This window comes from Condylura cristata, unplaced genomic scaffold (assembly GCF_000260355.1).
Source record: "Condylura cristata isolate star-nosed mole 26May11 unplaced genomic scaffold, ConCri1.0 scaffold00009, whole genome shotgun sequence".
NCBI lineage: Eukaryota > Metazoa > Chordata > Mammalia > Eulipotyphla > Talpidae > Condylura > Condylura cristata.
The window spans coordinates 62,036,154-62,051,550 of NW_004567110.1; the positions used below are offsets into that span (position 1 = coordinate 62,036,154).

Consider the following 15,397-nt stretch of genomic DNA (forward strand, 5'->3'; position numbering starts at 1 on the left):
GGGCTGTACCCCATAGCCAAGGGACAGGTTGTCAGCCTGTTTCTATAAGGGGCTGCCTCTTTAACTGGCTTAAAAAATGTCATTGGTTTTTCCCTGCTTTCACTAACAGTCTCACCACCAAGAAAGAAAGGAAAACAGGGGAGTGGAGTGGAAAGAGTTGCTCTTGCTCTCAATTAACATCACCACAAACTTAAAGGCACCTTGTTCCAGACTCCTTTCTGGCATTTTAGTAAAAGAACTGACAACAAAGAGTAGCTTATCCCAGACTCCCTGGTGGCACAAGGGGTTAAATCACAGCACTATGCAGGTACCTGTAGTCACTGCAGCACAAATTTGATCCCTGGCCAGGAAGGTGATCCATGTGGCCCATCAAACCTCTCCTGTCTCACCTGCTCCTCCCTTCAGCAGTGTATTTCAGCCCATTTGCCTATTCTGCACCCTAACTCTATCTATGTTGACTTTTCTCACACCCACACCTCTGGCCTGTACTACAGTTCTTATAAGTATACATACATATACATGCATGTACACACACACACACACATATAAGTAAGGTCCTCACTCTCCTGCAGTTGGTGAAACAATCCTCTGGATAACACACCTGCATATTCTTGAAGCTCCTCTAAGAGGTCCCAGATTTCCCTGAATGCCTTAAGCCTCCCGTGGTGTAATGCTTACCACACAAAACATCCCTCACACAGCGTACACAACATATTTTTAGACCATGATGATTTACAGTACAATCAAAGACTCTGTGAATTCAAAAGGCAGCAGAAACTGAAAATTAAAATTCCAACGTCAGCAATCTGAACAGTCCGCAGAACGCCTGGCTGGGACTCTCCAAATGGGGCCGAGTGCTCTAGTCCCAGGAACCAATTGGCTGCTAGCCCAGTCGTTGCCATGGCCACGTTGTGTGTTAGAGCAACGCATTGCCCCGCCGTCCCGAGAGCCAATCAGCAACCGGCTGAGACGTTGCCATGGCAGACTGTGTTCAGGCCGCCCACGCGCCCTAGTGTGGAGACCTGGCTCTAACCCGGGCACGCGAGGGTCCAGGCACCCACGTGCCTGCACACACCTGCGGAGGCTGGATTTTCTAAGCGCCTGGCATGAACCGCAAGAAGCTGCAGAAGTTGACAGACACCTTAACTAAAAATTGCAAACATTGTAAGTAAAACTCAAGTGCTGGGCGGGGCTCCTGGACCAGCTCTAGTGCCCTATTTTGTGCTACCCTCAGGCATAGTCCCTGCCTTCAGAACCTGAATGCCAGTGGAGCGCCCTCTACTCCCACCCACTAAAGAAATGTTTGAAGGGAATCCCCGAGCCCCACCCTGTGTCCCTCGGGTGTTAGCACCTTGCGCTGGCACCCACAACTGCTTAGGGTATTTAGGGACTGTAATCAGGTATCCAGGCATCCACTGCCACACTTCCATATTTTTTTTTCCAATCTTATGCATTTACTTAGTTAATTTTTATTGTATTTTTTTAACAAGTTGTAACACTGCATATGGTTGGTTGCTACATGGCGTATGATCTAGAGGTAGAAATACATTTTAAAATGTACGTTACCACACCACACCCACCAAGAAAATGCCCATAGCCCTCCACCTAGTCCATGGTGCCCCTTCTGTACTTTCCCTTTCTCCCTCCCTCTGCCCTGTTGGCGGTGGCCTCATTCTCCAATCAGATTTCAAGCGTATTTTGTTTTTCTACTTTTGGTTACTATTATCTGTTCCTTTATTGTATGTCTCTAAATTCCAGTCTCCTTTTGACTCATTTCACTTAGTATAAACCCCTCCATTCCACCAGTATTATCAAATGACCAGAGTTCATTATTTTTATAGCTGAGTATTTTTCCCTTCTGTATATCTACCACATTTCTTTATCCTTCTGACCTTGTTACATTGTTTTCATAAAGTGGTCATTTTAAATAGTGCTGCAAGGAGTGCATATAGCTCTTCAAATTACTATTTCTGCATCCCTTGGGTACTTAGGAGTGGAGTTCCTACACAGTATGGTAGACCTGTTCTTAACATTTCAAGATACTTCTATACTGTCTTCCATAAGGGTGGGCAAATGTACTTTCCCACCAACAGTGTGTGAGCTTTCCTATTTCCCCACACCCTCTCCACATGCTCCTGTTTTGTTTGTTTGTTTGTTTTGCTGTTGTTCTTTTGACTATGGGTTCATTCTCACAGTTGTTAAGTGGTGTCTATCCTTATTTTTACATTAGCTTACATTATCAAAATATTACATTTATCCACAGGACACATGTGGGTTTAACTTCAAACACAGGTGTAAATACTAGAAACACTAGACTCAAGGTCAGTAATATAAACAACTAATACCTGCTTGCTAGCTCTTTTTAGAACAAATAAACTGGCAAGTCCTATGTTCTGGAAACTTACCAAGATACCCATACAGTTAGATATTTATCAGAGGCTGAACTTCATAGGAGAATTTAATTGAAGGAGCAAAGACGCCTGTATCTTAGAGCAAGAAAATGTGTCTAGAAGCCCAGGAGCTCAGCTAAGCTAAACTGGGTAAAGAATCTGTTACCCACTCTACGCTTGCAAGCAAAGAAAACTTTATATGGGGATAAGATGAGCACCTATTAGAGATTTCTGCTGCAGCTGCACATTTTAAAAGATAGTCCTAGAATTTATTATTTTTTTGGTAAAGATTTATTTATGAATACAGAGCTGGCATACAGGCCAGAGGTGCAAGGGCACTGAAAGGATTCACCGGAGACAGAGTGGGGAGCAGAACAGCCAGATTGATGAAGTACACTGCTGAGGGGAGCAGCGGGTGAGGCAGGAGAGGTCTGCTGCTCCATGTAGGTCATTTCCAGGGCCGGATAAAACTCCACAAAAGCAGCCTGTGCCAACTTCACAGTGCTGTGTTTTAGCCCATTGTGCCACCATGGAGGGCCGATCCTAGAAATAGAAAAACAGAACTGTATTTGGACAACTCAGCTATGGAATATGGCCTACACGAGAAAGACATTCATATGTGCAGGCTTATAAATTGTGTGTTGACCACTTGAGAAAAATGAGATAAAACAATAATCCAGAGAACATCCCCTTGTACAAAAGAGGAAAAAAATATAATTCTTATGTGGTTCTAGATATTGCAGGATCTAAAGTCTTCTAATTGTCCTTAGTATCTAAGGTGATGAGTGGAAAAATGCTTACTGGAGTGGTGCTGTAAATAAAAGTTATGGTGTTATAAGGAACTTAAATATCATAAAATCTAAATGGCATCATGTGACTTAAGGTATTGTGGTCATTATCACATTGCCATCTTATTTTGTTTTTTATTTTTCTTCCATTTCTAGGTAAAAATTAGTTCTTCTTCAAACATATATAAAATATTTTAATAGTCTCTTTATATGAGTACTTATAGCAGTTAACAGCTATACAAAATAATTAATTTGATTGAGTCCTTGTTCAGTAACTTTGCAATGTATTGCAAACAAATTCTGTGAACAACCAGAACATGGCAGAATAAACAGTCACCTCTTTTTTTTTGTTTTTTATTGATAAAAAAAATTAAGTGAACCTTAAAATCCTTGATGATTACTAAATAAATTCTATAGAAATAGCTCACAAATCATGGATATTGTAAACATTTTTCATTTTCTTTAAAATAGGATTTCAATTTTCTTTCAGTTGCCAGATGATATCCCACCAGGATGAAATGACTAAAATGTATAGAATAAGAGAAGAAAAAATCTTAAGTGATTAACAGTTAACCAACTCTTTACAGATACAATATACAGAACACACTCAGACAAATCCAAAACAATGAAAATCTATTCCTGAATTTTCCTTAATTTTAGTTAGTATTCTATATTAGAATATAAGAGACATTTCAGTAAGACAAGTTTTCTAATGGTTAATCTTCAATCCTTCAGGTAATGAATTAATATCCTTTAATTTTTATTTCAATTGAGATACAGAAATGCCTAATTGGCATCCCTTCTCATCTATATGAACACAGTACATCATTCTTTATGCAGACTTTTCTTCCCTAAGCACTAACAGCTCTTCTTAGTTTTAGAATATATTTGTTTTAATTTTGGTTAATTATATGTAACATAAAGCTTTTCATTTTATCAACTTAGATTTATAATTCTGTGGCTTTGTTTCCTCAACCATCACTGCTATTTGCCTCCAGAATTTTTTCTACTTTCCCAACTCAAACTCTATTCATTTTTCCATACAGTCTGGCCCCCCGCCCCCTTCTCTCAGCCCCTGACAGTCACATTCTGTCTCTATGAATTTTATCACTCTAGGTTGAAATCATACAATATGCGTCTTATTTTTGTCTTGCCTATTTTATTCAATATAATGTCTTCACGTGTCTCCACGGTATAACGAATATCAAGACTGAATGATATTCCTTTGTATATACCACGTATTGCTTATCCATTCACTTGTGGATAGAAAAATCAGTTGCTTTTCATTTGTTTATTGTTAAAAATGTTGCTATTAACATTGGTATACAATTATATTAGCCCTGCTTTCCATCAGATTATATTTACAGAAGTAAAATCATTCAATAACATAGCATTTCTGTTACCTATTTTGAGGAGCTGACATGTCATTTTCTATAGCAGTTAGCAACTTTTAAAAAATTATAGCCATTATATAAATTTATACTGTTTGATTGATTTTCTAAATCATTTATTTTCCAAAGTTTATCTTAAATTGTGTTACTTAAATAGTTATCTTAAATTGAGTCAGGTTCCCTGACTTGTAGGATGTGTGGTTTTGCATACCTACATTCTATTCCCTTCTATATGAAGTGTAAGTTTTGACTTTGTTTTTTTAAAAATACTGAGCTGTAACTTGGTTTTGGTTTGAAATAAATTATTCTCTATATTCCACTTATACTTCATATTTGAATGTACTTTTATGTTCCCTATGACAGGCAATAATACTGTCCACTTACATACCTCAAATGGAGATTAGAACACAAGCAGAACTCAGTATTAATAAACACCAGCCATCATGCAGTTATGTATATGGACAAGTACACAAGTGTGTGTACATTTTAAAAATAAGAATTACTTTCTCCAAGTTTCCACAGCTTCCACAACAACTACAGTGGGTGTTAAAATAGTTTATGCATTTCTTTATTGGAAAATAAATGTTCTACTTTTCAATATGACTATTAAATTTCTGAAAACTAGTGTGAAATGAAAATTTATGCCTGGTTTTCAGGGACTGCTACCTATTTCCAGGAAAAGTTAAGATGTAAAACTCAGGAATGCCTAAAATAAGAATGCCAGAGGGAAGTTATCATTCTTAAACATTACTTTGCTTACTTTGAATCACATTTCTATTGCCTTGCAAAGTTTAGGATCTAACACCGTAATCATTGTTTGTGTCATTTGGTTAATACTATATTTTTTTTTCCTAAATGTGACTAAAAGTAAATTTCTTTACTATTTAGTTTGGAGGAAAGACTACCATTTAGTGGAGGGCATTTTCTACCACTTGGAGGGCTTTTTCTACTAAATTTAAGGTCATGAAATTCAAAACAGGTTAGTCAATTACTACATAAATGATGGCTTTAGTATTGTTTGGTATTGCCTCTTAATAGCAGTCTTTGTCAGATACTGAAAATTAAAATGCATTTCATTTTATCAATTTTATTCTTTCACAGTTAATAAATTTGAAGTGAAATGTCTTATCAGTCTTTTCTATAACTTGGTGGGAGATGTAACAGAGCGGCCAGGTGTGGTCATTGGACTAGATCGTAATGCATTTCGAAACATCCTGCACATGACATTTGGAATGACAGATGACATGATTTTGGACAGAGGTAAGAAAATAGAAGACCCAAATTGGCCAAATATATCCAGTTTGGAGTTCAGGCATCCTTGGTAGAAAGCTTTATGTTCTACATTTCCATTCGACTCATCATATTATGTGTTTAGCTCTATTTGGAAATCTAAGGGGATAAAATCTGTTTGAATAATTAGATTTCCCTTTATATCAGAAATCCAAATTATGTGCATTTTTAGTTGGTAAAATAATAAAAATAATAGTTCCATTAATACTTTTTTAATTGAAAAAAACATTGGTTAACAACTCTGTATATGTCCCAGAAGAAAAGGAGCAATCCTTTTCAGATATATGTTACTATACCTCACTCACAATCAAGGCACCAATATTCTTTCACTATAGTCTATTGTATTCTCTCCTCACTTTATTCTCCCCCTTAATAGAATAGTTGTATTATTTTAACTTTTTCACTAAGGTAATGTTGGTTTACAGAAATGTATCTAATTTTTAGGATCACTATCTTCAAATGTATGTATCACAACTCATCTAGCGTTAAGGCAGCTGTAGTCCTTCACCAAAATCCACCATGCCCCTTCTTCACTGTGCTGTTCTGCTCCCATTTCTGTATTGTAGCTTCAATTCTACAGTCAGATTATAACATTGGCTATTGACTTGATTTAATCTGAACCTCTGCTTTGTGTCTCTGTATCCCACATATAAGAGAAACCATCCACTATTTGTCTTTCTCCTTGTGACTTATTTCACTTGGCATTTTCCCTTCCAGTCTTCCCATTATGTCAAATTGTATGAATTCATTTTGTTTTTTAAGTATGTGTGTATATACCCCATCTTCCTAATCCACTCTTCTATCTTTGGAAACTTAGGCTGTTTCCATAACTTGGCTATTTGTAAATAGTGCTACAATGAATATCAGAGTGTATTTATCTCATTATATTACCATTTTTGCATTCTTTGAATAAATAAAAAGGAGTTGAATTGCTGGATATTATGGTAAATCTATTTTTAACACTTGGAAAATCTGCATAATATTCTCCATAGATGCTGTAACTGTCTACCTGTGTATGAGGGTATGAGGGTTCCCTTTTATTGCACATCACTTCCAACACTTGTAGTTTCTGGTCTTTTCACATGGGTTATTGTCACATGGGTGAGATTATATCTCATTTCATTTTTGATTTGCATTTCCCTGATGATAAATGATAATGAACATTTTTTCATGTATCCTTTGTCTATCTGTCTTCTTTGTAATATTGCTAATTTAGCTCTTCTGACCATGTGTTTGATTATTTGCTTTTTGGCTATTTGTTTTCTTTCTCTTCAGTTGTGTGAGTATTTCACAGGTTTTGGATAGCAGCCCCTTGTCAGATGTATGGTGTACTATTATTTTCTCCCACGTGCTTTTAGGTGTGCTTTTAGTCCAGGTGTGCTTTTAGTCCAGAAATAAACCCACATCTCTTTGGACAGTTAATGAACAGTTCCTGTGATAAAGGAGCCAAGATTATGCATTGGAGAAAGGAAAGCCTCTTTAGTAAATGCTGTTGTGAAAAATGGACAGCCACATGTAAAAGGACAAAACTGAACCATTATTTTACACCAGTCAGAAAAATTAACTCAAAATGGATTAAATATTTGGAAATAAGACCTGAAAGCATAAATATATATAGAAGAAAATGCACTACAACATAGGCTTCAGTAATTTTTGAAAAAAAAAAAAAAGATGATATTAACAATAGGACTATATCAAAGATCTTCTGCACAGTGATATAGAATAGTGTTTAAAGGACATTTCAATTTTATTAAATCATTGGAACTGTTTCAATAAAATTTAAGATATAACTCTAAATTGTTTTCTGTGTATTATGTGAGGTAGTAATCCACAGAATTGTGGATGGAGCTGGAATGGAGCTGTAAGAGATCATGCTCAGTGAAATAAGCCAGGAAAAAAAAAAAGAGAGAGAGAGAGAGAGAGAAATACCTGATGTTTTTTTTTTTTTTTCACTTTTAGAAGGAATGTAGAGGGTCCACATAATGGATCAGGAAAAGCAAAATAATTATAATAAGTTAAAAATCAAAATCAACAGGTAACTATAAACCAGAGATATTCTGTGGTGTGTGTGTGTGTGTGTGTGTGTGTGTGTGTGTGTGACAGGTCAAGGTTAGGGATTAGAAGCAAACAGGGGTGGGAAAAACACAAGGGACTATGGTGATGGTGCATGGGTGAATTGGTCAAAATTTCACATGGACTATAATCAAGATAAGAAAGCATGCATTGTACTAAAATGTAGAATTATAAAAATTATTTATTTATTTAAAAAAGATATAGTCCTAAAATATAAACTGTTATATTAATATATCAACACCTTTGCTTGTTAATAATTATTGATCACTGTATTTAGATATTTAGAATTTCCCCTATTATCAAAATATATGAAGGGAAATTAGTGCTTAATGTTATAGTATTTTAGTTTCTTTCTTTGTCATTTGAGAATGTTGGACAATAGGGTTCTGAAATTTAGGAGCAGATTCATTACTGAGAAAAAAAAATTGCAGCATAAGTATTATGTTGTGTCTTTCTCTCATCTTAGTATTCCGAGGTTTTGATAAAGACAACGATGGTTGTGTAAGTGTGTCAGAGTGGATTTACGGATTATCATTGTTTCTTCGGGGAACTTTGGAAGAAAAAATGAAATGTAAGATTTCAGGTTATACTGTTTATTTGTACATGATGATTCCTCTTTCTAGACTATCTAAATCAGTGACCTCCAACCCAGTCAATGTATTGGCTTGTCTGTTGACTTGAATCCCCATTAGCTTATTTTATGAAGTAAATTCAACTTAATGATAGAGTTGAAAAAATAATAAAAAGAGAAAATCGAAAGTTTCTAAGGAGTAATTTATGTCAAGCAAGACTGTAAAGGCATACACAGCAATTGTCCATTATGTATATATTTATTTATATAGTAAGTAACTTATATATTTTCTTACTGAATCGTAACCATAAATGGAAGGAATATTAATTCAATGTCCTTTTTTTTTTAAGATTTATTTATTTGTGCATACAGAACTGGTGTATACTCCATAGGCTCAGGGGCCACGAGAGGTTTCACCATAGACAGAGTGGGGAGCAGAACAGGCAGACTGACGAAGTACACTGCTGAGGGGAGTAGCGGGCAGGCCAGGAGAGGTCTGCCATGCCATGTGGTCACCTCCGGGGCAGGCAGGAATGAACTCATGCTGCAGTGGCTTTAGTTTCTCAGTGCTGTGCTTTAACCCACTGTGCGACCAGGGAGGGCCAATTCAATGTTCTTATTCAATGTTCTTAGCAAATTCTTAATTAAATCTGATGAACTATTAAGGGTCATATGTCAATCAGTTTTCCAAGAAGTTCAAGGTGAAAATGTTCAAGTTGTTCCTTGGCATGATTTTCTGTTCTTTTATTAAAGGTTTATTTATTTGTGCACACAAGAATTGGCATACAGGCCATAGGTATAGGAAGTGAGAAGATTCACCAGAAACACAGTGGGGAGCAGAACAAGCAGATCTATTGAATTACTCTGCTGAAGGGAACATCAAGGCTAGACAGGAGATGTCTGCTGAGCCGTGTACATCACCACCCTGGCAGGGGAGCAAATTCATGCTGCAGTGGCTACAGACAGCTTCATAGTATAGCAATTTAACCACTTTTGCAAACAGGGAGGCCCCCTGTTGGCATAGTTTTCTATGGCTAAGTGTAAATAAATTATTTCTAAGCATTGTTGAATATATTCAATGAGAGCACATTAAGCATTTGCTATGGAAATTAGATGGCCTAAATTTGCAATTTATGCAGAATTGTTAAAAGCATCAAAATATAGACTTTGGTCTTGAAAACTTTATCAGAGAGCAGATTTTCCTTATTGATACTATCAAATTCATATTTTGCTATTTTTATAGATTGCTTTGAAGTTTTTGATTTGAATGGTGATGGATTTATTTCAAAAGAGGAAATGTTCCATATGTTGAAGAACAGCCTTCTCAAGCAGCCATCTGAAGAAGATCCTGATGAAGGAATTAAAGATTTGGTTGAAATAACACTTAAGAAAATGGTAAATATGAACAATGAAACTGAAATTGAAGGCCATATATGGAATAGAAAAATAATTCAAACTATATAGTTACATAATTATCAGCTTTCTGCTTGATGAAATAAAATATCTGGGTTCTGCTTTTTTATTATACTATTAAAAGTTATTTTCAATCTTAATGTTTAGTAACTTACTTTACCGACATCCTTTTTCCACTATTGCTTGACCATGAAAATCAAAATCAATAATATTTTATGGGTTGACTGACAAATGTTTTGTCACTCCCTGTAGGACCACGACCATGATGGGAAGTTGTCTTTTGCAGATTATGAAAAAGCTGTAAGAGAAGAGACCCTGCTACTAGAAGCTTTTGGACCATGTCTACCTGATCCAAAGGTAATGATATAATTTTAAGTGAGTAGTGTCAAAATATATTGTAGGACCAACTACCTTTAAATTGGCGAGTAATGTATTAAAAGAACCACATTAACCTATAAGGCATAACTTCTCAGTAGAGAAAACCCACTGAAAGAGAAGCTGTTTGTTCATTTCATTGCACTATTATAACCCAATACTGCTTCTTCTCATTCATTCATTCATATATAAAATAATGATTCAGGCTTAATTGGTGCCAAAAACATGGATGAAAGGCTCATTGATTACATTCAAATATTTTCCTGGGAAAAATCAACTTGAATATAGTTACATAACAGTGTCATGAGTATTATTACAATGGTAATTACTTAAATAATGCTTGATCTATGCCAAGCAGTGTGTATTCACTCTGCTCCCTGTCACCTCATTTAATCCCTTTCACACCTGAGACAGGTGTGAAATATTAGGTACTATTTTACCTACTTCATTTTACTAAGAATACTAATAAGGATACCAGCTCAGAGAATTTGGGCAACTTATTCAAGTTCATTCACAAAATATCTGGTGCTAAATAGAGTTTGTAGAGTTATGAAATAGGGTAGCAGTTGAAATCAGCTGAAAGGTGCTATGTAAATGATTTGTGGGACTTGAAAGGTTTATCTGGATTTGTAAGGACAGTCAAGTCTACATGGAAAAGGATAATCCAAGCAAAGATGTTACATATGAATGAGAGTTTAACAAGAGCTATACATGAATCTACCTTAGAAGGCGTTTGGTCTGGATATAAGACTGACACTGGAGATGTATAGAAGGACTAAGTACTATGAGTCTTAGAGCTTGGAGTTTATCCTGAATATCTTGAGGATTCACTAAAAGATTTTAAGCAGTTGGTTACATGTAGCAAACACCTCCCCCACCACAACCTTTGTTGTTGTTTTAAACAAGATTTATTTATATCTATTTATTCATACAACACCTGTGGTCTAGCCAGAGGTGCAGGTGGTGGCGGGGATAAGAGGATTCACCAGAGACAGAGTGGGGAACAGAACAGGCAGATCTACTGAAATACACTGCTGAAGGTTTGCAGCCAGTGAGACAGGAGAGGTCTGCTGCACCTTGTGGGTTACTTCCATGGCAGGGGGTCAAACTCAGGTCACAGTGTCTGGCTATAGACTGATAGCACTGAGACTTTAACCCCTGTGCTACCAGGGAAGCCCACAATCTCTGTTTCTTGAATTATCTACTCATAATTTTCAGTTTATAATTTCTTGATATCACTCCACAACTTTCACCTCCCCTAGACTCCCCATCTCAATAAATGACACCCCCATATATTCAGTTCAGACAAAAAAAATTTGATTCATTCTCAATGTCTTTCACGAAGCACTACTAGATACTCCTTCAAAATGTTTCCTTCGATATAAAATTATTCTCCTCACCTCTGTTGGTAACCAATCTAAATCCACGAGTATCATCTGTCACCTAGTCTAGATCAGTAGTTCTTGCTTAAACTGATTATTCTCCAAAATTCATGAATTTAAACTCTTAAATGCCTTTCCCTTTCTCAGTACCCCTCAGTGAGTTCAGAAGTCTTCATTATCTCTCTCTAAGCCCGCTTCCTATCTTTCTTCTCTCTTGCCATTGGAGCTACACCAGCCTTGCTATTCTTCCCGAGTTTCTTTTGTAGCTACTATGGTCTCTTTCCAGAATGTGTTTTCCTCAGCTCTTCATGTGCTTTAGACTCCCATTTCAATCAAAGTTTGCTCAATTACATTGGCTATCTTAGCTACTACTCTATCCTTAACCCTTGCTCCTTTTTTTTTCTTCATAGTTCTTATCACTATGTGGAGTATATTTATTCAGGCACTTATTAATTATCTCCACATATAGATGCAAGCTTCCTGAGAGGAAGGGCTCAGTATTTTTTCTACAATATTTTCCCCAAAACTGTATGTAACACATGGTAGGTGCTACAAAATGTTGAGTGGATACATGCATGAATCTCAAAAGTGTTCTGTATCAGTCTTCTTTCATTGCCTGAAGTCTGTCTTATACCTTTATTTATACCCCAAATCATAACTTCTCCCCCCCACTACTAAAATGTCCTATCACAATTTAAATGGAACAAAACTTATTCTGAGAAACATACGAAGATAGGGGAAAAGAATGGGGGGTTAGGGAGTGATAAAAAAGATATAGGAAGAAAGAAGAAATATGAAGAAGTTAGGTAGAGATGAGAAATAGGTGGAGAAGAGGATGGAGAAGAGAAGGAGCAGGAGTGGAAGGTAGAAGAGAAATAAAGGAAAGAAGGAAAATTAGATAATTTAATTGTGAACTCCTTCTGTCACTGTAGCGTTCTTTTTCATAACTGAGTGTTTGAAAGAGTTGTCCATGTGTGTGACCTACACTGGTAACGTTTCTTCCTGTCCACTCCCAAAACTGCTCTTGCCAATGTCATCATACCCTCCTTTTAATTAATCATAGTGATTTAGGTTTTGGGTCCTTGTTTTACTGGACCACACCCCTTCCTTCTTTGCTGATCTTTGAAATACCTCTGCTTCTCATGCAAGCATGATTGTTAATGAGTTACTTCCCCAGTGTCCACCTTGTGCTCACCTTGTTGGTGTTTAATTGTAGTTAATTAAATGATTCAGTCTCTGATTGATCTTTCCACTTAGAATGGAGATTTCTGGAGAGATGGTCACACAGTCTTGCTAATTTTTGTGACCTACGGCTTCACTTTGTTTTTGGAATATGATAAGCGCCACTGCTATCCATGACTGGGAAAACATGTGTCACAAGTTTTGTTCTACCTTCTTTGGAGATCTGTACCAACTTGAACAATTTTGTTTTACAGAACCAGATGGAATTTGAAGCCCAAGTATTCAAAGATCCAAATGAATTCAATGACATGTGAATATAAACAAGTAGGAAAGGAGGCTCAGGTGTATTGTTTTCTTACTTAGCTCAGAAAGATGTTTAAATTTGGGAGTGGGAGATCGGCCCCTTACCTATAGCATTTAAGTTTTGGTGAAAACTCAAGTAAAATAGATGAAAGACAGTAAGTTCCTTATTGAATACTGTTGATTTTTTGTGCAAAAAATTAACATTTTGGGCAAGATTTTACCAAGTATTTGTTGAAGCCCACAACTTTTGTCAAACTTTTGTATTAATGCAATGAGGACAAAGATTATAGAGTTATGAATTAACTAGTAAGGCAGATGTTCTTCATATAGGAACAGTGCTGGGTATATATTTTAAAATCATTGATTTTTTTTTTAAATTTCCTTTAGATCAGTAAGTGTTAAAAGAACATCAAAAGCATAATACTGGCACTTAACATTAAACCCTTTCTGCTAGACACAAAACAAACTTAAAGAGATGGAAAGGATATAGCATTTTTTTAAAAAAAGATCTTTCCATTTATACACACAAGAACTAGTGCTCAGACCAGAGTTATGGGGGTGAGAGATTCACCAGAGAGTGAGGAGCAGAATAGGCAGGACTGACAAAGTACACTGCTAAAGGGAGCAGCAGACAAGGAAGGAGAGGTCTGCTGTGCCATATGGGTCACCTCCCTGATCGGGGATCGAACTCAAGTTGCAGTGGCTGTGGCTAGCTTCACTGTGCTATGCTCCAAACCTGTTGTGCCACCAGAGAGGGCTCATAGAATTTATTTTAATCCCTTATTGTATGAGCTTTTATAGTAACAACCTGACTAGATCATAGACATCTGGGGGCAGCCCCCCATCACAGTTTGTTTTTTATTTGTTTATTTAATCTGTAACAACAGTTAACACATTCCTCTGCACATTATAGACCTTCAGTAAATATCATGAAAGTACCACAAGATAAATCCAAATTTAGGACAGGCAGAGGAAGAGAATTCTGTATTGAGCTTAATAGCTGGGGCCTGTACAACACTTAATTTATCTCAGGAGTCATCTGGATGTGCCTCACCATTGCTGGCCAGTGCAAAGCCCCTTTCACTTTGAGTTCCCACTACCCCTCCACTTCAATGCCACTCCTTTGTCTCCATCCCCCTCCTGGCTGCACCGCTGTGGCATCCATCCTATACCTTACCATCTGGGATTTCCCCACTATCAGAGATCATATTACACTGCACCACACTAGCCATGAACTTCTTAAGACACACCTGCCTACTGCGGCCTACCAAGTGCCTGTGGGCATCAGATGGAAGCATAAGATAAGGTCTAGGGAGGTTCCTATGACCTACTATTCCTTAGTTTATTTATGAAAACAGCTGATAGGAGTATTACGGAGAATAACTATCTCTTTTTCTGTTCATATATTAAAACTTAGATACAACTTGCTATATTAAATCCCTTTTGTTAATACAAAAGTTTAAGCAAAAGAGTACTTTGTGCAAAACAAATAAAAGAATTGTTAGAAATAAAAGCAATTTTAGATTCTAAAATTTAGATCAATGTTAGCTGAGCCTATTGTGGTAATCATTCCATAGTATGTAAAGATAAAACCATCATGTTGTATACCTTAAATTTATACACTGATATATGTCAATTATTTATTAATAAAAGTGGAAAAGAAGAAGTTCAACTTGGCATATTTTCATAAATTCTGGCACAAAATGTTTATTACATTGGTAGACTCTGACACAATTTTTCTATCTTTAGTAGGTATAAATAATGTAACAGAAAATTATTTTAATTGTTTAATTTTCATTTTTCAAATATGAAAATATTAGTGATTCAAAAGTAGGAAATTAAAATATTTGTCAATGCCGCGGCATAGATTTTTTTCAGGCTTTTTTCAAACATTGTTAATATACTTGTATCTTTCATTGATTATCCCTATATATTTTTCAAACAAGATGCTCTTTTCTAAGGTACCTTTTCTATGGCACTGTTTCATGAACATTTCCTCAGGTTATTGCATATTTGTCTATTTTATTTGGAATATTATGGCTGCATAATATGCCATGCAGACAGACTTCATTAAGTCAATTCCCCATTGTGAAACTTCCCATGGTTCCCATATTTCATTATAAATATTCTCAAAATAAACTATTATTGTAGATAGTTTGCAAATGTAATTCCTTACGTACATGGGTAAGTTATTGTAAAAGGTAAAATTTTAGCCTAAGACCTCCATAATTTTGAAATT

General features: G+C 36.2%; 1 protein-coding gene across 2 annotated transcripts; it reads left to right on the forward strand.

The window, feature by feature from the left end:
- Positions 1 to 1,024: 1,024 nt before the first annotated feature.
- Positions 1,025 to 13,172, forward strand: EFCAB1 (EF-hand calcium binding domain 1). Of its 2 annotated transcripts, XM_004679889.1 has the most exons (6): positions 1,107 to 1,164; positions 5,671 to 5,829; positions 8,399 to 8,503; positions 9,747 to 9,898; positions 10,169 to 10,273; positions 13,110 to 13,169. In XM_004679889.1, exons 1-6 carry the CDS (start codon positions 1,107 to 1,109, stop codon positions 13,167 to 13,169), a joined length of 639 nt encoding a protein of 212 aa, XP_004679946.1. The 2 variants fall into 2 exon arrangements, with proteins under 2 accessions (XP_004679947.1, XP_004679946.1); XM_004679890.1 differs by lacking the exon at positions 5,671 to 5,829 and having other exon boundaries at positions 1,025 to 1,164; positions 13,110 to 13,172.
- Positions 13,173 to 15,397: the final 2,225 nt, after the last annotated feature.